The sequence below is a fragment of the Melampsora larici-populina genome (assembly GCF_000204055.1).
Source record: "Melampsora larici-populina 98AG31 unplaced genomic scaffold MELLAscaffold_27, whole genome shotgun sequence".
In the NCBI taxonomy this organism is placed as follows: Eukaryota; Fungi; Basidiomycota; class Pucciniomycetes; order Pucciniales; family Melampsoraceae; genus Melampsora; species Melampsora laricis-populina.
In genome coordinates, this window is record NW_006768791.1 from 177,554 (window position 1) to 202,796 (window position 25,243).

At 42.5% G+C, this 25,243-nt stretch overlaps 5 protein-coding genes across 5 annotated transcripts; 1 reads left to right on the plus strand and 4 right to left on the minus strand.

The window, feature by feature from the left end:
* Positions 1-55: 55 nt before the first annotated feature.
* Positions 56-797, minus strand: MELLADRAFT_72277 (uncharacterized protein; the record flags this gene model as incomplete). Its single annotated transcript, XM_007411916.1, has 1 exon — positions 56-797. The coding sequence occupies one exon, from the start codon at positions 720-722 to the stop codon at positions 498-500; it is 225 nt and encodes a 74-aa protein (XP_007411978.1).
* A 2,097-nt stretch (positions 798-2,894) lies between these two features.
* MELLADRAFT_116967 (uncharacterized protein) lies at positions 2,895-4,333 on the minus strand (the record flags this gene model as incomplete). The annotated part of the gene is made up of 4 exons (XM_007411915.1): positions 2,895-3,463; positions 3,577-3,763; positions 3,876-4,012; positions 4,112-4,333. The coding sequence occupies 4 exons, from the start codon at positions 4,186-4,188 to the stop codon at positions 3,217-3,219; spliced, it is 648 nt and encodes a 215-aa protein (XP_007411977.1).
* A 1,822-nt stretch (positions 4,334-6,155) lies between these two features.
* MELLADRAFT_108072 (uncharacterized protein) lies at positions 6,156-7,321 on the minus strand (the record flags this gene model as incomplete). The annotated part of the gene is made up of 5 exons (XM_007411914.1): positions 6,156-6,229; positions 6,617-6,637; positions 6,843-6,878; positions 6,934-6,987; positions 7,132-7,321. 5 exons carry the CDS (start codon positions 7,319-7,321, stop codon positions 6,156-6,158), a joined length of 375 nt encoding a protein of 124 aa, XP_007411976.1.
* Positions 7,322-14,333: 7,012 nt separating this feature from the next.
* MELLADRAFT_108073 (uncharacterized protein) lies at positions 14,334-16,151 on the plus strand (the record flags this gene model as incomplete). The annotated part of the gene is made up of 2 exons (XM_007411775.1): positions 14,334-15,816; positions 15,994-16,151. 2 exons carry the CDS (start codon positions 14,334-14,336, stop codon positions 16,149-16,151), a joined length of 1,641 nt encoding a protein of 546 aa, XP_007411837.1.
* A 5,939-nt stretch (positions 16,152-22,090) lies between these two features.
* On the minus strand, positions 22,091-25,204 carry MELLADRAFT_72279 (uncharacterized protein; the record flags this gene model as incomplete). The annotated part of the gene is made up of 10 exons (XM_007411913.1): positions 22,091-22,462; positions 22,538-22,628; positions 22,694-23,139; positions 23,210-23,300; positions 23,366-23,796; positions 23,867-23,957; positions 24,024-24,487; positions 24,570-24,660; positions 24,736-25,001; positions 25,092-25,204. The coding sequence occupies 10 exons, from the start codon at positions 25,129-25,131 to the stop codon at positions 22,293-22,295; spliced, it is 2,181 nt and encodes a 726-aa protein (XP_007411975.1).
* Between the last annotated feature and the right edge of the window lie 39 nt (positions 25,205-25,243).

Below are 25,243 nucleotides of genomic sequence, written 5' to 3' on the forward strand. Positions count from 1 at the left end.
AAATTCAAAAAGAAAGAAAACACCATTTTTCAAAGGAAATTGTTTTGTTGTTTTTGGTAAGTCAATAACAATTCATAAAAATTCATCAATCATTCAATCATTCAATCAAAGCCCTATTCCTTGAAACAACCAATCACCAAAAAAAATCAAAAAAAACACCCATTCCCAACTACATACTTTGAAGACAATCAATCCAATAACTATAACTTCTTTAAACCTACCAAAATTCTAATCATTTATTTAAACCATTTAACCATCTTTGTTTTTCCAAAAAAAAATCCAACAAAAATCATAAAAAACTTTTGATTCAATACAATACCACACTACACAAACCACTTTAAACCATATAAACCCAATTTCAATAATTCCCTAAACCCAATCTTATCCAAACCAATTCCAACAAATAACAAAGAAAACACCCAATCCAAAAAAAAAGAAAACCAAATCCCTTGAATCCCAACCAAAAGAGATTAAAACAGAAACCATACACCAAAACTTCAAGTGACTTCTTCCAACTTTCCAAAACACTCAAATAACTTCCAAGACTTCCAAATCCAATGATCATCCTTCATAACCGATAATGAATCATAACCTACCAAACCCACTAAAACTATGACTACTACTACACCCACTCGAGTTTCTTTTCCTTCGTTTCTCTTCTCTATGATGTCCATCTGTAATACCCATAACGACTTCTTCCCGATTTCCATTTCCATTTCCATTCCTATGTCCTACCAAAAGATTAGGATTACTTCTATTCGGTTGATGATCTTCTCTTAATCTTCTCATCAATCTAGTAGACCTAACCGACGTCTCTGACCTATTGGTAGGCTCTTCTACTTGAGGTTGAGGTGGTGAAGGTTGTAAAGGTTCATCATCTGATCTTCTACGTCTTCTACGCGTAAGAATAGGTTCATGATTCCCAAGACTCAAAGCAGGTCTTAATCTCAAAGCCTGTAAAGTAGGATACTCTTCTTCAAACCTACGATCTCCAAGTGGTGAAGGAGTATAAAGATGTCCAGCTAACGAAACCGAATGATGTGAAGGTGTTAAACTGGTCTGACTCGAAACAGATGGACTACTCGAATCATTCTCGTTCACTTCTTCTATCATCCTACTTGACCTTCTACTTTGGTTCATCATCAAAGGCGTTTGAGATCTCGATCGGCGTAACGGAGGGGTTGGGATGATGATCATCGAGCGCGATCGAGTGATCGGACCGGTGTGAGGTCTTCGGATCGGTAAGGGATTATGATGGAGTCTGGGTGAAGGGGTTGGACTTCGGTTTCTTCGTCCTGATTCGTTGGTTCGGTTATTCGTTTCTTCTGTTATATCTACCAAGATTTCTCGTAACCTTCCTGGATCCGGTACACCAGACGGTAATGGATCATCATCCGATCTTGTTGTAGTAGTGGTAGTAGTAGTAGTGGTGTCGGTGTTCGTACTACTACTGTTACTTATGCTTGATAATGGTGGAGTCGAACTTGAAGTAAATGAACGTGATTTAAGTTTGGTAGGTTTTGAATTAGATGAACTTTGACAAGTTGAACTAGATCCTGTACTAGATGGTTTATGAGGAGGTGGTGGTGGTGGTGTAAGTGACATGACTCTTTTTCAAAATGAAAAACTGTTGAGAAAATCTGTCGGTTGGATCGGTTGGATGTTGATTGATTGTGTGTTTTTTTTCGTTCGTTGTGAAGTGGTTGAGATGAAACGCGTTTAAAAAGTTTAGAAGTTGATGGTTCTGGTTTGACTGTTTAATAAGTTTATGGTTAGATTGGATAGTCGGTATGGAAGAAGTTGAACAGAAAGTATGCTTACGATTTGGAGTTAATAGTTTTTCATAAGATGATTGGATAATCGATTGGTACAAACTTCATTTTTTTGTAAGAATTTCTTAAAAGTATATAAAGGAACAAGCTTAGCAGGACTCAAATTGAAAGAATAAATACAAAACTGATTCAAACTTTCACTTTCCATTTCGGAGTTTTGACTTTTTTTTTTTTCTAAATTTCAAATTTTATATATATCAACTTAAAGATCAACTATTTGACAAATTCAATTGATTTTAAACACTTTTGTAAAACTCACACACTTTTCCTTTTTCTTCGAAATTCAAATTCAAATAAACTAAAACTTTAAAATTGGTTTCTTCTTCTTCGGCTTCCCATGAACTTCAATCGTGAATCGTGATTGATGAACATTTGGTTTCTTTTCACGACATGATCAAATACAGTCAAGATGATAACCCAGAATATCCATTGACTTGATATGTATCAAGACCATGATGAAGTAAGTAAAAAAGAGACCTTGCCAAAATATGGTCCCAGTTTGCATCTTCTTGAAAGTTCAGGTTTCAGTTAAAAATCAGGATAAACAAATGAAACAAATCATAAACATTTCAGCTCATATGGCATATATCTTGCAATGGTTGAAACTTGATAATCTTCAACATGAAAAAAAAACATTTTAAGCATGAGTAAAATTTCAAACCCAATGGCTCTACATGCAGTTCATTCTTTTCATATTCTAATGAGAGCTACAAGAAGATTTATAACAATTTATGGCTACATCAAATCATGTGTTGTGTAAAGGCAAAAACCAATTTGATTTGAATGACTGCTATCAAATGTGCCTTTAGTTATGAAATCCTTGATATATATCAAAATGAAGTTAGTATTGATATCATGGAGACTATGATATCATGGAAATTATGTTGATATCATGGAAACTCTGATCAAAGAGAACAAAGATTCAATTGATCAACATGAATCTGATCAGATATTAAAGTGTTCCTACAAACAGTCAACCAAGAATCAATGACTTTTTATCACTTTCTTGTCTCTTTAAACAAATGACTTGACCTCTCTTCCACTATTGTGACTAAACTATTTACGTAGCACTATTTGTTTTTAATATTCTATCACTAGAGAGAAATACCTTGTAACATATCTTTAAAGTAACATTTTGAGCACTAAATGATCACTTCAAGTAAACATCACAAATTCTACAAACTAACTGAATTCAAACAAAATGACAAATACTAACTAGAATGCTAATCACATGCAACTCCAAAGAAAAAGAAAAATGTGTTGAATGTTATACCAAAAGAGAGAGAAAAAAGTGTGCAAAGATCAAACATACAGTTCAACAAACCATCAAATGGTCCAGCCAACAAAACAAAACCATAAATCTACAATTGTAAGAAAGACACAATTATCTAGCTCTAGGAGGAGGTGGAGGAGGTAAGAAAGGTAAAGCACCACCTCCACTCGTACTACCACTTCCAGATGATGTATCTGAACCCATTGGTTTTTTCTTGGAAGATTTACCTCCTAATGAAATTGAAATCGTTTGACCATCTTTTAAAGAAAAATCACGTTTGGGACCTGAAGGTAAATGAGGAGAACTTTTAGAATCATGATCTGTACCAGTACCCGAATTAGAAGTAAATTTTTGACGTCTATTGTTTTACCAAACCAAACCAAAAAGAAAGAGATATCAAACAAATAGTTGTTTTTAGTTCATTTGTTTTTTTTCGGGGGGGGTTAGGATTTGGAAGATGAATCAACTCACTTGGTCCAATCTTGAAGTGTTACATTAAAATCAAAACTATCACTCCTTTCAGGAAACCCCATACCCAAAAAAGCTCGTTGACCAGAACTCGAATCTTCTACCCGAATCACATAATATCTTGATGAATCTAATACAGGTTCAACTGATTTCCCATCAAGTGAATAAGGACAATTAGCAAACAGATCACCTAACCCAACCAAACGAAAAAAAAACCATCAAAGTTTTTCAAAATCAGCTTTCTTCTTCTGTTTCTTCTTTTCTTCGTTTTAAACTTTTGGATGATTTCTTAACCTACATACCCGTATCTAAATCTTCAAGTCTAATAAAACATTTCGTAGGATTTTCGGTTCCTTTTTCAATAATCCTTAATCTACCTTTCCAAAGAAAAGCTTCCATATCACCCCAATCAGCAGCCTTATAACCAGCTGTAGAAGTACTACACACAAAAAAACAAAAAAACACCAAAAAAAATAGTTCATTGGTTTTTTCGAAAATTTTACGGTTTTTTTGTGATCTGAGAAGTTTGATTGCGTACCGTGGTGGAAGTCTGTATACATAACATTCTCTTGCTACCCATAAGACTGATTCGTAATCGTCTAGGCTTTCCATCATGGTTTTGAAGGTTTCTCGACTTGAGAGGAGGAGGTTTGTTGAACGTGTGTATGTTTGCAATCGAGCCGGAATGCGTTTGGTTTGGATGATGTTGATTGAAGCGGATCGGATCTATGTAATTGATGATGTGTGAGAAGTAGAAGCGTATCCTTGGTTGAGGATTCGAAATCTTGAGGTGAAGTTGAGGATCAAGAGTCAAGACTCGCATGGCTGGCCCCGGCGGTCAGTGTAATCGGGTCTAGTATGAACCGGTTCGGATTTTAGAAATTTCTCACCACATTGTGAACTGAAAGATGGATGATCAGGTAGATTAAGATATAAATATCATGGACAGAGTTTTTCAGATTTGCACCTTACAAGACAACTTAATCATATCATACCAGATATCCACTCAATTAAAGTTTCACAAATCAAGAAGATTATCTTTTCATCCCTTGAGGTCAATTTTTCAACTCCATGTTCTATAACATTTCAAGTTATGAAAGCGCCCTCATGATCATATTTGGGATAGATGAATGGTTTTTCAAATATAAAGAATGAATTGAGGGTGATTGGTCAATTCAGTTGGTTATTTAAAACCAAACTCAGCTTGAGTTGACTTTATTAGCCTCATCTTGACTCTAGCTCAATATCCAAAAGTGTCCAAAAAAAACTTCTTATGTTATTGACAAATGCTACAATACTGTTCATTCTGATTTTTCTACAGGACCAGAGTACATGAGGTCAAGCAAATATTATAGGGAATATAACATTTTGTGGGAAATTATTGCATATATTTACCTTCATGAGGAGCGCCAGTTGTATTTCTTGATTATTTTTGACTTTTTGTACAATGTGCACATCCCACAGGTTTCAAAATTTACCCTAGCACACCCTTTTCAAAAAATTGCACTACCACAAACTGAGCTACAGTCTCAGATCATCATCTTTAATAAATTGATATGACCATATATATCTTATGTCACACAGTGACTAACTCCTCCAAACTCCAATTGAAGTGAATGGAATTCTCCAAGTAATCAAAATCTCAGGAATACATTTGACACAACAAAACACCACCTCAAAAGTATTTCAAGAAAAACCAAGTTCTTACCTTTGCTTCTCAATTCCTAGACTAAAGATTTATCAACATGTGATGAAGGTTTTGGATGTTTACTAGAATGAACTGGAGTCTAGATATAGGAAAAATCTGAACTTGGTCTTGTAAAGTCATCCAACTCAGGATTGGAATCAGAAAACAAATCTAAGACTCAGATCTCTAAAGAAGAACCAAGATTGATATTCATGATGTCACTTTGGATTGAATGCGTCAACAGTATCTGAGACAAACTGAAATATAAAATGCCTAAAGCTGAATTGTAATGTATCATGAAAGACATTGAAGTTCACAATCAATCCAAGCTCCTTGATCTATTCCACTTAAACTTTCATAAATACAACCTCAAACAATTTGGATTCCAACATAGAACCCTTGAAAAATGTTCCAAGGGAAGCTTGCAATTGTACCAAAATCCTTATCAATTCTGAATATTGTTTGTCAATTTATTGATAAGATTGATTGAAAATGAATTGTGTCTATATCATTCTTCAACTCTACAAATCTCATGATGGACAACAGGAAATTGAAAACTGCTCAGAAATAGAATCCAGGAACATTTTTCATCTAATTTGAAGGATTTTATTGTAAGGCTGTGGAAATCATGCTCTCAAAACCAAATGTGAGGGCGGAAGCTAAGAGAAGGACTTTTTTAACCCTGATTTGTTTTTGAAGGGCTCAAAATCTGATCATACAAATAAATACCATCACATGAAAAGCAAGATGTCTTCTTTGTATCTTGTATTCACTGCAACACTAACAAAAGTCTGTATTTGAATTCTTGTCTTGGTTTGCTTCTTACATTGATTGAAATTTTTGATGCTCTTTTGTAAAACCAACTACAACTTATGATTTATACAAAGAACAAGTATTATAAAGCTGTACTTCCGTCTGTGATTCCAAAAACACTACCACCATATGGGCCTTCATAGATAGAATCAAACTCTATATCAAGAAGCCTATCATCTCTCTTCAATATCAAAAAGTGCTAGGGTCCATGGTGTGAATGTCCTCCTCCATTCGTGAGCACCCCAATGCATACCCTCATCAAGAATTCTGCAATCCCTGGTATTGATTCTATACATCCCTGCATAAACTGCTCCATCATAGGCCTAAGACATCTGGAGAATCTCTCTGCATGTCTCTCTTTAGCCTGCAAAAAGTCCATATGAACAGATTTCAATCTTTCTTCTGTGTAAAAACCAATTGATTTTGAAAGAGTTTCTTATATCAGCTTGGATGTAATCTCTGAAAGAACATTCAGTGCATTCTTCCTTTGAGAATTTACACTGAAAGCTTTGTTGAATGGAGTTTTGTAACCAGGTGACTTACTGATCTCAGAAGTACCGTGCCCTAAGGAAGACCAAAATTTTCATATCATGTTGAAATTCAATCAAGACCCTCAAGAGCAGATTTCACTCAAATGATTCTGTACATACATATGTTCTTTCCAATGTGATCATTTTTTGCTGGATAGTGATTATGTGAGTTGAAGGATCTGTTTGTCAATATTATTGTCATGGGTTCCTTGAGCAGATCCAAAAAGTGATTCACTGACCATCATCAATGAGGGTGTTGAAAACTGCTTGTATCCCTGCACAAGAAATGTCAGTACTGAGAAAAGATATAAACTGATATGTCACACTAACTTTCCATTGAATCTGGTTGATCTTGCTTCTTGAGTTCTTCCAATTGACTTGCAGCTATAAATTTCACAAAAAAATGATCAAGCAGTCAGATATCTAATGATGGGCTCTCTTAGGTCCTGGTGAATCAAGAATCTGTGACAAGGAAGTACTTGCCTCTCTCCCAAAAGTTTTCATGATCATTTACGCTACTAGTTGCACCTATGAACATTCCATTCCCAGGATTACTGTAATCGTCATCTAACATATCATCTGGTGATACAACAGTATAATTCCATGGGTCTTCACTATAGCCAATTTCTTTTGAAGCCTTTGAAAATCCTCCATTACCAAAGGGTCTTGCCTTTGAGATGGAGATTTGCAAAAATAATAAAATTGGTGTCAACTTCATCATTGGTCAAGGGGGTTTGACCTTTTAATGTAGAAACTTGATTTATCTATGAAGGAATTTATACAATCTTTGTGTGAGATCTAACAAGGAGGGAAAATGTTGGAAACCAACAGATGACTCTACTTATAAGGAAGAAGTTCAGAGTTTGCCACTATACATTCCAGTGCACGGGCATTTGACTCCCACAGAATATAAGTCTGGAACTGTATGAACAACAAGCATTCTTTCTGTTTTGCCTGGGTGAATGATACTGAGATATAAGTATCCTGTTCAGATGCATATTCTGTATCTGGTAGTAGGACCAAAGATCTCACATATCCCCAAGCTTCTGTAAGCCCTGAGCCCTGATTACAGGATGGGCTAACATTATCATATGTGAAATGACAATATTGTATAAAGCCATAATTTATACCTTGAGGCTCAGTTCCAAGAGCCCCTTAAACACATGTACTTAATTTACTGAATATATAATAAACTTCATTCAGGCATCAACCACAAGTTGATGTGTGACAAGCCTCACACACAAACCACAAGTTGACACTTGACCTGTGATTATATGAACATCCCTTCTTCCTTTGCAGCATCCTCCATCTTTTTACTATAATCACAACACAGTACCACATTTTACTTGACTCTTGCTGAGAGGATCTTTGATTCCATGCTTTGTTGTGTATGTAGCTTGTTAAAGACCATTCTTGATCATTATTGGTTGTATTGCTAAACACCCAAGGTACTGGTTTCTACAAATACAGAGCCATCATTGTTTTTAGAAATAAACCTTGAGTGGCACAGCTTCCTCCTTATTATGGAGTCTAAGTTGGCCTCAGTATCAGCATAATATCACCTTATTGCCTCACTATTGCCTTTCCTTTCTCAAATCCTCTTCTTAGAGGTCAACTAGCTGCACTCTTCACTTGGGTGTACCATGTTATGACCACACACACCATTTGAACACTTACTCTCAGTGAAGAGTACGTCAAACAGGTGCATACTCCTCACAGCTTCCTTAACTTCAAATTAGACCCAGATCTTGAATATGACATGATGCTTGTCAGGGTGGCAACCTTTAAAGGGCACTGATGAGGTCTAGTTCTCACTCAGTTAGATTCCTGACTAAGTATTCCGCTGGGTACGCGGGATATCCGTTGTATCTTATCCTCAAGTGAGGATGATGATCGTAATGAATGTGGTTAAAGCCACAAGCTCTTCACGGTGTTTCAAAGAAACATGTTTCCGAGGCCCAGTGTAAGTTAACAGATGTAAGGTGGTCAACCTTCAGGCCTGGTTATAATCTCTGAGATACAAGATCTAGAGTAGCCTGCGTCCGAAGACTAACAGGGATCTTGCCAACTTTACGTTGCAAGAACTGGATAGTGACCAAGTAGATCCACGTAGCTTTTAGGCAACACCGGAATCACTGCGAAACGCTGCGAAATCTGGCGGATTTCCGTATCTTTGCGCAGCATGCGCTATCAAGCAGGGCGCACTTGCTCCGCAATTTTTTTCCAAAAAATGAAGGCAAGATCTCGCAGCGGCGAAACCGCTAAAAATGCACTATATAGTGCACTATGAACCAGACCACTATATCGCGCACTATGACGGGTAAAGGGGGTCAAGCCGATTGAAAATGAATTTCATAGAGAGAGTGGATAACTTGGAGTAAGAAGTAATCCCAACCTAAATTGATAGCTAGTAAAACCAAAGTTATGAGTTGTATAAATAACAAGATGGCTAGCCCTTTCTCTTGTTCGAGTACTCTATGTAACCTAGAAGGGCTTTGGCAGCCTCATGAAATACCCCATCGGGTATGATTCCCTCCTTCAACCAAGCCTGAGATCCAACAAGTCGCTCCATCGTCTTTGGCAGCATGCTGCCATGGGATGGGACACAAACGTCAGCAGCAGCGGAGAAAGTGCGCTCACATGCACACGAGGTTGCCGAGACCGAAAGATAATCACGTGCCAGCTTAGCAAGTGTTGGGAAACGATGATGATGTTCCTGTGGAATGAATACAAATAGATCAGTATTGGTGAGGTAGAAATAAATTGGGACAGAAAAAAAGAACTTACCTCCCACCAACTAAGCGGAGTCTGGTCTTTTTTGATTGGAAAGGCTCCTTTCAAATAGTCTTCGAGCTCCGATATGTTGTTTTTAGTTGTAGCACCATCAGGAGCTCCAAAGACATCAAACTCGTCAACCTGCGTAGTATCGTTGGTGTGTTGAGATTCTTGAGGTGAAGGTGTTGCCTCACGCTGATCCAATTCTTCAAGACGTTCTTCAAAGGCTGTTTCAATCAGAGTACGAGAGGAGTAGTCATGTTCTTGATAATAGAGTGAAAAAAACTTTTGTCGGTATTGGGGGTTGAGGATCGTGGCTAGGACTACGGCATCACAGGCAGCAGCCTCGTCTCGGTATTCATTCAGCCACTTTAACATAACATCAATGGCTTCTTCAACTCTTGGAAAGAGGCACGCATCAACTTGATGCTGTTTGAGGTCAGAAATGACGTGTTGATATTCGGCTAAAAGGATACATCCTGTTGGCCCATTGCCCTCGACCCGGGCTGTTGCATCAACAAAAACCTGATGCAAATAAAGTTGAAGATGTTATTAGATATTGTTTCGGAAACGAGGAATCATGAAGGAATCATGAAGTGATCTCACCTTTAATATCTTGTTTACCATATCAACAGCCTCCCATTCTGTTGCAGAGATGGTCACTCCCTTGAAGAAGGCCGCCTTACGATCAGCTAGAATCATCGAATCTATGATCTGAAATATTGATTGTTAGTTATAAATGATAACGAAGGAAATGAAAAAAAAAGTTCAAATAAAAAAAGATACCTCTTGAGCCTCACAAGCGATCTTGCGACTCTCAAAGTGGCTGTTCCATTGAGTTTTGCAGGGTTGCTTAAGCATGCAACCATTGTAACCCATACGTTGGGCTCGGGTCTTAAAATCATTGCGGCGAGCTGCACTGGATGCAATCTGGCCAGAGACTGCATCCACCTATCAAGCGATCTTTCCATCAGATTCCAAATGAATGAAAAAGATGAAGAAGGCCTTGTTGACTCACCTTTTCAAGGGCCACGGCTACCAAATTGTTCATGTCACAAGAACCACCAAAGTCTTCAATCTCATCCTCATCATCGACACCATCGGGATCATCAGGTAAAGCAGATTGGTTGTCCTCGTCGGAGTCATTGATATCATCATAAACATTGTCCTCACCGTCATTGAGTTCGATTCCAGGTACAGGAAGAGGAATTCCAAAAGGTATGGATGGCTTAGCAACACTAACCTTTCGGCCAAGTGCTTTAAGACCGTGCCCGACTAAAAGATTTAGTTTGTGGGCATAGCACCAAATATGATGAGAGGAAGGATCCCATGAGACCGGATCTTCGGCTTCCAAAAACATTGACTCAAGTTCTGAAGCCATTGGGCCGTTGTTACCCCCACTGTTGGTTGTCTGGGCTAGCATGTAATTATAGAAAAATATTCATTAGACAAATTTAGACAATTAAAATGAGAATGAATACAAAGAAAAGACTCATCTTTGTATGAAGTCCATGTTGAATCAAGAATCGGCCGATTGGCCGGGCCAGAAGGACTCCAAAATGACGCCAGCCGACCATCTTGAGATTAAGATGAGTCGACTTATACTCCCAATTATGATTGATGTAGTTAGCTGATGCCCCTACAAAGGCGTATCGGTTGCCCTTAGTGGTCCACACATTGTGAATGAGGCAAAAACGGCCGTCATTTTCCTGAGTGATATGACAACAGACTTAGAAAGAATTTGATTTCAAACATGAAACAGAGAATAAACAATAACTTACTTTCAAGTTGCTAATGGCCTTGTTATGCAAGGCTGAGAACAGTTGAACTGACTGTTGGGCAGCCCAAGTGCTAGATCGGACCACGGCACTTCGGTTGGCAGTGTAAAACAACGCTCGGAGGGTGACGTCTTCAAATCGAGCCCAAGGGAGGGTGTGGCGAACGATCCAGATGACAAGGAGCATGTTCAAGAGTTCCACAGTGAATACCGGGCCACTTACAAATTTTGTCAAAGTCAATTGGCCATTTTTTTTGGAGGCTTCCTTCTTTTCAGCGTAGCTGGGTGGAAGATCAAGACCCTCAGCTATTGCTCGAGCTCGCTGCTTGCAAGCTGGACGATAGCTTCACGATGGCCCCAAAGGTTCCAATATGATGAGGTTCCGTTGAGAAACTTCTTGTGACAAAATTGGCACTCGTAAGAACGACCCTAGAGGTGGAAAATAAGAGATCAGCCATCTATTTAAAAGCAGTGATGAAAAAACCTTGAAAGACTTACATCAGGAGGCAGATAATACGCAAGGAGCTTCTTCACAGCTATTGCCCGAGCCTCGTTATAGCCAGGTTCGGTAGACCCAACGATCTCCACGTCAGATCCTTGGGATAAATCGAGATCGCTGGGTATCTCATAGGGCTGATACAAACACTTATCAGTGATTATCACCTCCAAGAGAAGAATAAAAATAACCACTTACATCCATACGAGTTCTCTTAGCTGCACCACTTGATGATGTTGACAAAGGAGATATAGCACGTTTACTGATAGAAGATCGAGACTAGCGAGAAAAGCAAACAAAAAAAGAAAACAAAAAAAGAAAACAAAAATCGGAAAGATGAATGAAAAGATTGTTACAATATTGTAAGAATTGTAAAAATCCAACTCACCTTTCTGTTTGAAGTTGGCTTGACTTTTATTTGATCTTTGACCGTACCTTGGCTTTTCTTCTTAAAAGTTGAGGGTTGAGGTGAAGCGGCACGTTGAGCAAGTGGCCCAGTGGAATCACCAGTTGAATCTACAGACTCGATAACACTTATAGCTGATCGAGAGTCCTTAGGGGGGACAACAAAGCCTGGCCTTATGCGAGCTGGGCTAGGTGGTCGAAGTTGTCGATTGGTCTGTGTTGGTACCTGTAGGGTATTTTGGGATGTGTTTTGAGAAGATTTTTTGCAGATCGCCATGGTGAAAAGAATCCAAAAAAAGCAAATCAATACTTATGAAATCCAAAGACGTAGGCACTAAGATGTAAGAATGTAGTATTCTCGTACCTTTTATGATTGGTCAAATTGCAACCCACAAGCGAGCCCAGAAATTGAATCGACAGCTCCAGGATCAAGGTATTGAAGGGAAGATTCTGAAGGTAATGATCGAATGGCCAATCCACAAGCTGGCCCTGATAGGTTTGGAGCGAAGATGAGCTGGCGTGTGACGGTTTTGATGGTGGAAAGGGAGGTGGCGTCGATGATTCGTTGGATGAATGAATGGCACTATCTCAATACCCTGTACCCAGCCAGGATGATTGTTTACTCCGCAAAATATCGCAGATCCACCTTCCGGGTTGGGCTGCGTAGTGGACGACCCGCTATTGGTATCTATGCTTATACGATGCGGTGCGCGGAATGCACTATGTATTTCGTTGGGCGTAGTGGTTACCCGACCCGCTGCACAACCGCTGCACAACCGCAATATGTTTCGCAGTTATTCCAGAGTTGTTTTAGGTACGTAGAAAGGTTCTAGATTTAAATCAATAACATTTCATAATCGAAGCTATTAGCCAGAAAGTAGGTGAATACGATGGGACTAATGAAATACTTGGAGTAGAGAAAATCATGGATTATAGTTCAAGATACTATGAAGGCAACCTTTAAGCAAGAAAGGGTAAAGTGGAACTGAGATTTAGATACATGCGTAACTAACCCAGCTGGACTTCGGTACAGAGGATGGTCTGAAAGAATTGGTTAAAGTATGATAAGGTGAGTTTCCTCTTTCTTTGGAAAGACTCCCCTTTATTTATAGGATTTTACTAAATCCAGCCCCCCCTTGTGAGGATTGACCGCCCCCTTTTAGCCGGGGAAAAGAAAACTATGACTGTATAATACAAACATGGGAAGGGAAGGGGGCGGTCTGGAACTGTCTATAATTCAGGTGAATTCAAAGTGAAATACATTCGGACCGAGATGTTCCCAATCGGTGTACAAAGGGACAAACGAGCAGAAAGAGTGCTTAAGCGGCAGCCGCTTCTCGTTCACGCGCAGTATCTCTCTTCAAAATCACCACATATTTCAATGATATAGCCTATCAACAGCGAGACACAGTATGAGGAGGGGGAGAAACGAAGAACAACTTTAAGAACTATTGTAAGAATATGAGAGATGGTTACTAAGGCTACCAAACCTCCAATGTAACTTGAGCTTTGTTTGTAGGAGGATACAACTCCTGCCAGAGGGCCCAAGAGCTTGAAGTCGCTTCCTTCCAGCAACTCACGCACAAGTTATCGTGATTAGCCCAACCCTGACAAAAGAGAGGAGGAAATGGAAATACACCAGGCTTCACGCTGTAAACTACAACTTGATTTCTCACCCAAATCGACTGGTTTGGAGAATACAGGGGCTGTATTCAAGACCGCCCGCTTTATTCACTAAAAACTTGAAATCAGCTCTCTGGACCGCCCCCTACTCGTGGATTGATGTAGCATTAATCATGTGGGATATGTCAGAGAGGGTGTCACAGGCGTTTCACCGATTAGGCAAGCGTAGAAGGATATGCTAATAACACCTACCTCTCGTTTTCCACCAACCACAGGTTGTCGGCAGTTAGGTTTATAGTACGAGGGTACCGGTCGCCTAGCCGGAGAAGTCCTGCCTCCTCCAGCCAAAGGACCTACCTCTCGAACTGACTTACAGTCATCTACCATCCTTCCAGCTTCGCCTCATCGGTAGTTCTTCTCTGCAAGGGAAAACTTATCCCTGTTCTTGTATCAGGTGTAGTTCAACGAAATTCTTCTTGTTTATTTCCCCAGCTGCAGATCAGAGTACCGTTGAAACATACACAAAAAGCTTATTGAAGTTAAATTGAGAAGTTTCCCTATCTCACATCTATCGCTCATACACCGTGTTATCACCGCTGTCTTATCCCTGACATTCCACAAGTCACTCCGTACTTGTATCACCCGTCACGTTGTATGGACTTTCGCAGAATACTGAACAGAGATGCAGAAGGAAATCAAGGTCAAAACGCGAATACCATACAACAGCGCCTCACAGAGCTACTACGATCATACGACAGATCCGGAGGAAGCAGTACGACGGACTTATGGGAACTACGACGTAGGTTCGCCAATATCATACCTTTCGACGACCCCTTTTTTCTCCCAAAATTCTCCGACTTTGGCCTATCAGCCAGAGAGCTCGATCAACAGAACGGAAGGGCCACTTTCCAACTCGGCGGCGTCATCCCAGCTGTCGGATTACCGATTGAGTATACCCCACCGGTGGTACTCCATCCCGATGCGTTCGCACATTTCGTGCCGAGGTTCAGACGTCAGAACCCCTTTCGCGACCAACAGCCTCCTCCCATACCGCCACGTCCTAGGCTACCCCCTATCATACCGCGGGCCGAGAACGCTTATCAACAAGCTGTCGGTAACGCAGGAGCAGCAGCCATCAACGCCGCAAACCAATTACGTCCAGCCCTGCCGCCACTCAGAGACGTCCTCAACCCGTTGGGACTTACCGCAGAAGAACACCCAGTTGAAACCGCCGAGAATGTGGCATCAACTTCCAAGAAACGACATCGGCACAAACATTGCAAGAGCTCTTCGAAGACCAAGCGACGACGCAAGAAAAGCTCTTCTCCATCATCGTCCAGTTCTTCTTCCCTCTCCTCGAGCGACAGCTCGAGCGACTCAGACGACGTGGTCGACACCCTACCCTTCGCAAAGGCCAAGAATCACATTTCTGGTCCCTTACCAGTTGGCGCTCAAGACATCGCAGATGCGGTCAAAGCTTACAGGAAAGCTGGCTGGGCAGTCTCGATCGACAAGTTCAATCTGGAACCGAACAGGCCACTGGGCTTCCCTTTTTCCCTTGTACCGGCTCTCCTCAGAGGCCACTACATCTGCCCAGTCAAGGTGTTATGGCCGGATGAATACGATGCGAAGAAGTCACCAAAACCCACAGACACTTTCACATCAATCCGTCACTTCTTCCCGAACGAGCGCGAGTGGCGACGCGTCATCGACCTCATCGGAGCCGCCATCGTTTTCGGTTTTCCAACCACTGAGGACGATATGCGCAGGTACCTGGAGCACATTTACGACATGCTCAACCTCTTCGCAGAGCACGGCGACTGGTCCCAAATTGTCGACTACGACGCCCGAATGCGCCTCGCTTTTGCAACAAGACCAGCACTCTCCTTCGGAGATTTCAACAGCCCAGCCCTTCTCGCTGTCAGAACCTTTGCCACGTCTACTGGCATCCAAAGACAACGACCTACCCCTAGCGCTGCCCAACCTACCTACGCTTCCCATGCTGTACAAAACGCAACGCCACAATCTTACGCGTCTTCTAGCGCGCGACCCTTTAGGGAAACTACCCATGCACCGAAGCGCAGGAATTCTCAGGCTTCTACGCCCCGCCCTGTATGGCACGGCAACATCAAGCCGAGTGAGTCACAACATGCTGCTCATAATGTCACCAAGACACAAAAAAAAAAAAAAAAAAAAAAAGTCCCCAAAGACACAAACTGACTACCCACTGCCCACCTCCCCATATACGCACAGTTCCGAAAGGTGCCCCACCCAACCTTCAGCTATGCGGCAACTGGAACATTGGGGTGTGCAGCAACCCTTGCAGAACCGGACGTATTCACCATGTGTGCGACGTCGTCGGATGCAACGCGTCTCACACCCGCAAACAGCACTACAACCTCAACTAGAGTTCTTGACACGACTATCAAGAGCTTTGTGCTACAATCGGTCAGCGAGACCCTCACCAAGTAAGTACAAGCTTACACATAAGCAGTACATCCCAATTCACGAAACGTCACACAAAGCCACACCGTGGTCTCCAGTTCTGTTCCAAGCTCATCCAAACCTTCCCTGCCTTACTACCAGTCAAGACAAAGTCGACAACGCGACCAGCAGATTCAGAAGGGGCCTGGAGTGGGACTGGTCAAACACAAAAGGTTTCTCCAATGCGATCGACTCGAGCCTTTCACTGTAAACATCATTCAACTTCCCCAATTTGGCAGAGGAAAATGATTAATAGTACAGTTTTTCATAAAAGAATCTAATACTGCACACCTGGGCCATTTCACCCACACTACATATGTGCAGCAAGCTAAGTCAATAGTTGTCTATCATGTACATACAGGTCTGCTCAGTTTTTTGCCCATCAGAATAAATAAATCACATGTTATACCACATGTAACTTTTTCGACTTTGAAATTTTTTTCCCAAAAATTCACTACATATAATTCTGTAGCTGCTCAGGCAATATTGTTGAAGCTATGTCTTAGTAACAGAAAGTGTGTTACATGCAGTTGAGTTGATGAGATCACACCAAAACATTGAGTCAGTGTATGTAGTCAATCTTTTGGAAGCTTTTTTCAATCTGAAAGAAGTTACAGCATGTATTACATATGAATAACTTGTCCTGATGAGCAGATAACTGAGCAGAACTGTATGTACATGATAACCACATATTCACTGAGCCTGCTACACATATGTAGTGTGGGTGTTATGGCTCAGGTGTGGAGTGATAGACCATTTTATGACAAATCATACTCCCAATCATTTTTCCCTGCCCACTTGGGGAACCCGAATAATGTCTGCAGTGTTTATGCACAACCCCTGCCCAAACCTCCCGATTTAAAGGACGACCCATGCGCAGCCTATGCCATTAAGCAATACCCGGAAGTGTTCAAAATAGTGTGCCCGGTTAACGTGCCTCTACTCAATCATCTCTTGCTGGACCACCCAAACCGACCTTTCGTCGATTCAGTCATGCATGGCTTAACGTACGGCTTTTGGCCATTCGCGACCCTACCGTCACCCGAGACCGTGGAACACCCAAACCACCGTATATGCAACGAGCACCCTGACGCCCTAGAGAAATCGAGGGACGAAGAAGTCGCAGGAGACAGGTATTCGCCACATTTCTATCACTTGCTCCCGGGTATGAAAGTGTCTCCTCTACTCATCGTAGAAAAAGCAGGCTCATCGAAGCTACGAGTGTGCACCGACATGAGTTTCGGTTTTCCATCTCTCAATGACCTGATGGACAAAGAGAAATCAAGGGTTAACTACGACTCGCTCGTCTCTTTTGGTCCCTACATGACGGAGTTGGCACCTCGAAACGGTTACCTATTGCTGTGGAAAAGCGACGTAGCAAGAGCATACAGGAACCTACCTATGGCCTTGCAGTGGCAAGTACGTCAGATAGTAAAAATAGGCAACCTCTACCATGCTGACCGGTGCTCAAATTTTGGTTCGGCCGCCTCTCCAAAGATCTGGTGCTCAGTCTTTTCGCTAGTACTGTGGATCGCGGTAAACAAGTTGGGTATATGTCGTATCAATAACTTGATGGACGACACATGGGGTATCTCTCACTCAAACTCTGTCACCTCCTACAAAGGGACCGACATGCCGCTCGACCAAGCACTACTCCTCCTCCTCTTCGACTCCATCAACATGCCTTGGGAGTGGAAGAAACAGTTGGCAGGACCCCAACTCGAAATCATAGGGCACTACGTCGACGCGACGAATCTATCGTTTTCTCTCACGCCAGAAAAGAAAGCCGCGTTGGTAGAAGCACTACGCCTTTTCACCGCCTCCCCAAACCACCGCCTTCGAGAGTGGCAACGAATCCTGGGTTGGGCCTCTTGGGGACTAAATGCCTTCCCATATGGTCGCCATGCCCTACAATCAGCATGGGATAAGCTAACCAACAAGTCGTCAAAGTTTGCCCCCATCCATGTCAACAAAGAGGTGCAAGAAGACCTTCGATGGTTAGCCGCCAACATCGAGAGATCGTCAGGACAGTTTTTTCTTCAAGCGTCAACATGGTCGATCAATCAGGCAGATGCGCTACTCGTCACCAATGCCTGCCCCACAGGTTTAGGGATCTGGTTACCTAACACTCACAAAGGTTTTCACCATTCCATGCCACCACCAGCGCGAGACATATATTGGATGGAGCTAAGAGCTGTCGCACTAGCCATCGCACTAGCCCTAGCAAGGGGAGCGAGAAAGATTTTCATCTGTTCGGACTCTATGATAGTTTGCCAACTATTTCAATCTCACAACCCTAGTCCCCTCGTCCGCCCCCTATTCCAAGACGTAGTACGCATGTTGGTAGACAGATCAGCAGACGTTAGGGTCCATCACATACCAGGCGTCAAAAACGTGTACGCCGATGCTCTGTCCCGAAACAAACTAGCAGCGGTTCGAGATCTAGCTCCCCAAGCCGTTATCCTGCCTATCCCAAACCACGATCTCTTCCCCGATGGGGGACGCCGTCGCTAACATGGATGAAGATCAACCAACCACCAGGCGTCAGTTCCTAGCTCTCGTAGCGGAAGCGGACACCGCCCAAAGTTTAGCCCACTCGACAAAATCAGCTTACCAATCTGGATTAGCCTCCTTCCTACGTTTCTGCATCAGAGAGAAGTACCCACCCGTTCCATCAGTAGAAACAGTATGCGCTTACATTTCCGATGCCGCAAGAGCAAAGTCTCACCGCACGAACAAACCATTGGCTCCAACATCCATCCAAGGATACCTCACAGCAATCGCGGCCGCTTTTGAACACATATATCCCCAAGTCAGACTTGTGACTAACTCACCTCGAGTACGGAAAGTCCTCCGAGGAGTAAAAATCCAGTTTTCGACACCAGTAGCCAGAAAAGACCCCCTAACAATCCATGATCTCATCTTAGTGCACAAGTCTTCCGCTTTCTCATACGACGAGATCCTTTTCACCGCCATGATCACGATCGGTTTCCACGCTCTACATCATCTTGGTGAACTAACAGTACCGGACAACACAGCCTACAGGAGCACACGCAAGCTCATCATTCAATTGTCACTCTCCCTCTCCAAGTGCGGAGGGTACGCGAAATACACCCTACCCCATTCAAAAACCGACCCGTTATTCCAGGGTACCACGGTCGTTATAGCCAGCTGCGCCATACCAGGCGCTTGTCCGATCTCAGCCTTGTCGCGCTACCTCCTCAGACGAGACGCACGTTTCGCCACAACAGATCCGCTCTTTCTCACGGTTGAAGGAAAACCACCATCACGCTCCTGGTTCCTGAACCACTTTCGCCGATACTTCGACAACAACAAATCAGGTCACTCCATGCGCTCAGGAGGAGCCACGGCCTTCGCCCAAGCAGGACTACCGCTGGACCACATACAGGACATGGGGCGTTGGTCGTCGGAGGCTTTCAAAACCTACGTACGAGGCCACCCCACGATGCGACTAGCCACCACGAAAAGCCACCCGCTGTCGCTCGATGGTCACCTCGGGGCCCAAATAATATTTGAGTAACACTCCATCGTAAGTCGCTCCCCATCAGCCGTGTCTTTTTTCCTCATCCCGCGTGTTACCTGCGCCAGGCAGACACCGCCGAGTCGTCACCCCTTCACAGCCCCTTCACCACTCTCCTTCTCCTTTACCCGATGGGTTTCCTCCTCTAGGCGGGTGGTGAAGGGGTGCCTCCCAATGCAAATGTCCATGTGCCCCAGCCTCCGGCCGGAGCGGCTTCGCGTAAACTACACCGGGAGTGCAGCTCCGTCACATCAGGGCCAATGCCCTAAACCCGTGAGACACATCCCTTGTGGATTGATGTAGCATTAATCATGTGGGATATGTCAGAGAGGGTGTCACAGGCGTTTCACCGATTAGGCAAGCGTAGAAGGATATGCTAATAACACCTACCTCTCGTTTTCCACCAACCACAGGTTGTCGGCAGTTAGGTTTATAGTACAAGGGTACCGGTCGCCTAGCCGGAGAAGTCCTGCCTCCTCCAGCCAAAGGACCTACCTCTCGAACTGACTTACAGTCATCTACCATCCTTCCAGCTTCGCCTCATCGGTAGTTCTTCTCTGCAAGGGAAAACTTATCCCTGTTCTTGTATCAGGTGTAGTTCGACGAAATCCCGCCCACCCACTACCTCCATGCAGTTCTTTTTTGTTTCCCTTTTTTCTTTCCCCTTTCCTCAAGAAAAAAAAAAAAAAAGAAGAAGAAAAGAAAAAAGAGAAAAACAAACGGAAAAATTCAAAAAAAAAAAAAAAAGTAGAAAGCAAGAAGCCGGTCACAAAATAATAATAATAATAATAAAGAATCTTTTTATCTCCATATGTCTCTCTTTTTTTTTCCTTTAATTTCCTTCGTATCTCTAGATAGCCGGTTTCGGTCTTTTTCTCCTCTGTGATGCCAGATGGGTCTGCCCCCTGCTTGTGATACGGAGCCGTTACTGTTTCTTCCAGTTATTTATGTCTAGTGTCCGCAAACGTCTGTCTCCTTTGTTATAACATCCCCATCAGTTGTCATCCTTTTTTGTTTTTGCTGCTTTTGTTCTTTCTCTTCAATTTGACCTCGGTCCTCCCCAAGGGGTGCCTCCCAATGCAAATGTCCATGTGCCCCGGCCTCCGGCCGGAGCGGCTTCGCGTAAACTACACCGGGAGTGCAGCTCCGTCACATCAGGGCCAACGCCCTAAACCCGTGAGACACATCCCGTGAGATAGGCAATATTTTGAATTGAAATACAGGTAAAAGGGGGCGGTCAATCCTCACATGGGGGGGCTGCTTTTAGCAAAATCCTATTTATATTCTTTTGTTCCAATTTATGGGAGACATTAAGGGTACTCAAAGTAAGTATGTACGTGTACATACTTTTTGCTATATACTTTTTTTGGCGGGGAAGGCGAGGCCAAAAGTATATTTTTTTTCTTTGTCCCCGCCAAAAAAAGTATGTAGCGAAAAGTATGTAGCGCTACATACTTTGCTTTGAGTACCCTTATTGGAGATACTTGTTCCTTGGCATATTCTTCTTATTACATATGTTTCAATTGATTCCTCTTGGAGCCCAGGCTATTCTATACGTGATCAGTTCAATTTTGATCACGAGGCTTCTTTCATTAGTCTTCTGAATTACAGTCGGAGTTTCAAATTAATTTGTTCTCAAGGATGATTGATTGTTTTCAATTGATTCGTTCTCAAGCGTGATAGAACATGATCAAATAACTTATAAGTTTGGTGCTAACTTAGTTCATTTTAAAATATCCATTGCTGATGCAAAGATCTTGGAATCAATACACATGAAACTTATACTACACACACAAGTTGAGCATGAAGTTTATACAGCAGGAATGCATACAACAAGTGACAAAACCCCATTCCTTGATCATTGCACTTTGTATTGTCATTTTTACCACCCATAACCTTGATGGAACTTTTTGTTCTAATCTGAACAGCAGTGTCATTGTCATGACAGATACATTGCAGAGGGAACACCTGGAAATTTGTAGGCCTGAAAGACTTCTTTCTATGCAAGAGGATATGGTTATTCTACAAGTTCAAGATACAAGTTGAAATTAAAAGTGTCTTCACAAATCTTGGAGTTCTAGCGCTATGAATGAAAAGTGCGCAATAAAAAGGCTGAAGCAAAAATTCCTTTGCAGTTGGAGCACATCCTATAGTAAAGACCTGGGAGGTTGAGATAGAGATCTCATGGAGAAATTTGAACAATAGATCCAAAAAACTTTCATTTTTCTTTCCTAGTCCAAGTTTCTTTGTTTGCTTACAATCTTATACGTTTATTCTTTATTCAATTTTCCACAAATGGCTCATTTTTCTTTGTCAAGGGAGTGGGTTGATTTAAGTATATGTGTGGATATGAAGGCACTAGTATCCGCTTTGAAGGATAACTTAACGAAGTGGTTGGAGTTTGAGATCAAATATAATAAAAATTGAATGATTTCATGAAAAAATATTCATCTGTATACTACAACAGTACACCGGTGCAACAGCAATAATAATAAAAAAATCGAATGACACATGTTTAGTTAACTTTCTAGGAGTTTAAACAGCAATCTTCTTATCTAACAAAAGCTACTTCACACTTTTATCAGAATTTATGCGCCGATGGAGGCACCAGCATGAATGTCAATTTTGACCCCAACGTTAGCAAAGAAACTCCAGTCTAGGGATGTGTATGCTTTGGCTTTAGCCGACACGTCAACTCCAAGGGACACAAGGACTGAAAGCAAGACTTTCAAAGGAGCATTCAAAGACGCGATAGAGCCTATGAAGAGATGAGGGCAGATGACGATGTCAGCAAGACTTTGCAATTTAAAATTCAAAGATCACCGTAGCTTACCCTTGCACGATGAGGCCAGGCTATGTTGGTCAATGATTTTCAAGAGGATTTGCAATTTGACCAAGAGTTCAAAGAATTGTGTACATAGGTCCTGAGACAAAGCACATTGTAGCATTAGCATTTGACTGAATCTTTGACGATTTGAACAAGACTTACATTAGCAGAGGCATGAGCAACGACATTGGCGTGTGCTCCAACGGATGCGATCGAAGCCACGATGCTGACCAAGCCTTGGTTAAGAACAGCAACATTCTTCTGATCACAGGCGGTCTTGAAGGTTGGAGCAAGTGTAACAACGGTGCTGGTTGAAGCTTTGAAGTCGGCAAGGACTTTGGCAGAGGTGAAAACTCCCACGCCCACGCCCGCACCAGCACCCGCGGCAACACCAGCACCAGCGCCAACACCAGCACCAACGTTAACACCAGCACCAGCGCCAACACCAGCACCAACTTTAACAGCGGCATTGACGCCAATGCTAAGTCCGATTTGCGTGAAGAGGTTAACGTCCACAGCAGCCGAAATCTTGGCAGAAATATCAATTCCTACAGAAGCCACGACGGATATCATGGCTTTCAGCGGAGCTTGCAAAGCAACGATAGAATCTGAATCGAAGAAGACATTGTCTACATTAGCACTTTCAGATGATTGTCAAAAAAACCATTGCCAACTCGCCTTTGCATGAAGGGCCCATCTTGGAGTCCGAGATGAGGCGTAATAATATTTGAAGCTTGACAAATAGACTAATGACGTTGGTGGTGAGGGTCTGCGAAATGATATCATAAGAGTCAGAAGGCTATCATCAAAGAAATGATACAGATTAACGCTTACTTCTGCATCGACCTTAGCATAGACAGCGGCGCTGGGTCCTAAAGCTACGATAGAGGTTTTAATGCTAGCTAATCCGCCAACAACAACATCGACATTCTTGTTGGCGCATGCGGTCTTGAATCTGGGTTCGAGGTCATGCATCAAACTCGTCGAAGCGTGTAGATCAGTGACCACCTTTGCTGAAACGTCGACATGGACAGTAGCGGAACCAGAACCACCAATTCCACGGGGCCTTATTCCACCTGCACCGTAACCACCAGAACCTGCACCTGCACCAGCAGCAGCGTTGGCATTGATGCCAAGGTCAAGTCCAACTTGGGCGAAGAGCTTAACGTCTACAGACGCTGAAATTTTAGCAGAGACGTCGACTCCAACAGACGCGGCGATCGATAGCATAGCTTTCAAGGGAGCTTGCAAAGGGACAATAGCACCTAAATCGAACACGACAATGGCAAGATCAGTAACTTGACAGTCTTCCCCAAAAGATCATTTGTGGCTCACTTTGACATTGAGCGCTCAATTTGTTATCAGAGATCGATCGTAGCAATACTTGTAGTTTGACAAATAGACTGACGACATGAGTACTGAGGACCTGCGAAGGGATTGATACCACAAGAGTTAGAAGTCGATAAAAGTGATGATACAGGAAACCACTTACATCGGCATCAATGTGAGCAAAGGCGTTGGCGTCTGTTCCTAAAGCGCTGATCGAGGTCTTGATGCTAGCTAGCCCGCTTGTAACAACATTCACGTTTTTCTTTTCGCATGCGCTCTTGAAATTTGGTGCTAAGCCCTCCGTAACGCTGATCGAAGCTTGAAGATTAGCGACCACCTTGCTTGAGGCGTCAACATTGGCACCGTCGTCATCAACGTCAGCACTGTCGTCATCAACATCAGAACCGTCGTCATCAACATCAGAACCGTCGTCATCAACATCAGCACCACTAGTGTCAACATCGGTATCTATATCGACCTTAGCGTTCACGTCGAGTTTGATTCCAACGCGAGCGTAAAAGTTCAAGTCAACGCCAGCACCGGTACACTTAGCAGCAACATCCGTATGACGCGAAGCAAGAACAGAGATCATGACTTGTAGAGAACCTTTCAAGTCACCGATGGCACCTATACAAAGCAAACGAAAAAAATGATTAGGTATGTAATAGATTTCCTATATAGCTGAGGTGGTAGTGAGTTCAGGACATACTTGTGCAGGAGGAAGTCAGCTTGTGCTGATCAATAATCTTCAATATCGCTTGAAGTTTCACCATCAAGCTGAAAACTTTGGTCGTCAAAATCTAAATAGAAAGGCATAAGCAGGCTTGAATCAGAGGCTACTGTGCGTCAAATCTTCGAACCAAATGATAACTTACATTGACATCAACTTGAGCCAGTCCGCCAACTGATCCTAACACAGAGATCGAACCCTTGATATCGCCCAAGCCATGAATCAAGACATCCGTCTTCTTTTGCTGACAAGCTTGCGTAAACTTCGGTTTGTAGCCGTCAATGGTACCGACAGACGTGTCGAAATGAGCGGATAAACTTGCTCCAACAGCGGCAGCTGAGGCATGTGGGGAGTGACGATGAAGTCCGGGAGATAAGTGAGAGGGGTGAAAGGTACCCTTGACAAAGCAAGCTTAGATAGCGAAAATCGTCAAAAAGATTGTAAGAAAGCATCATCTTTGTAGCAATGAAAGCATAACATGAAGCAATGAACCAATCCTACCATTGAGCGCAAGCGCTGAAATTAAGCTACTGAGCAACATTTCCAACCAAATTGAACAAACAAATTTTGAAATAAAGGATAAAGCTTTGCAAGCGATTTTGATTCTACCAACGAGACTAGGATGAAGGATGGAGGGAACACTTTGACTCACC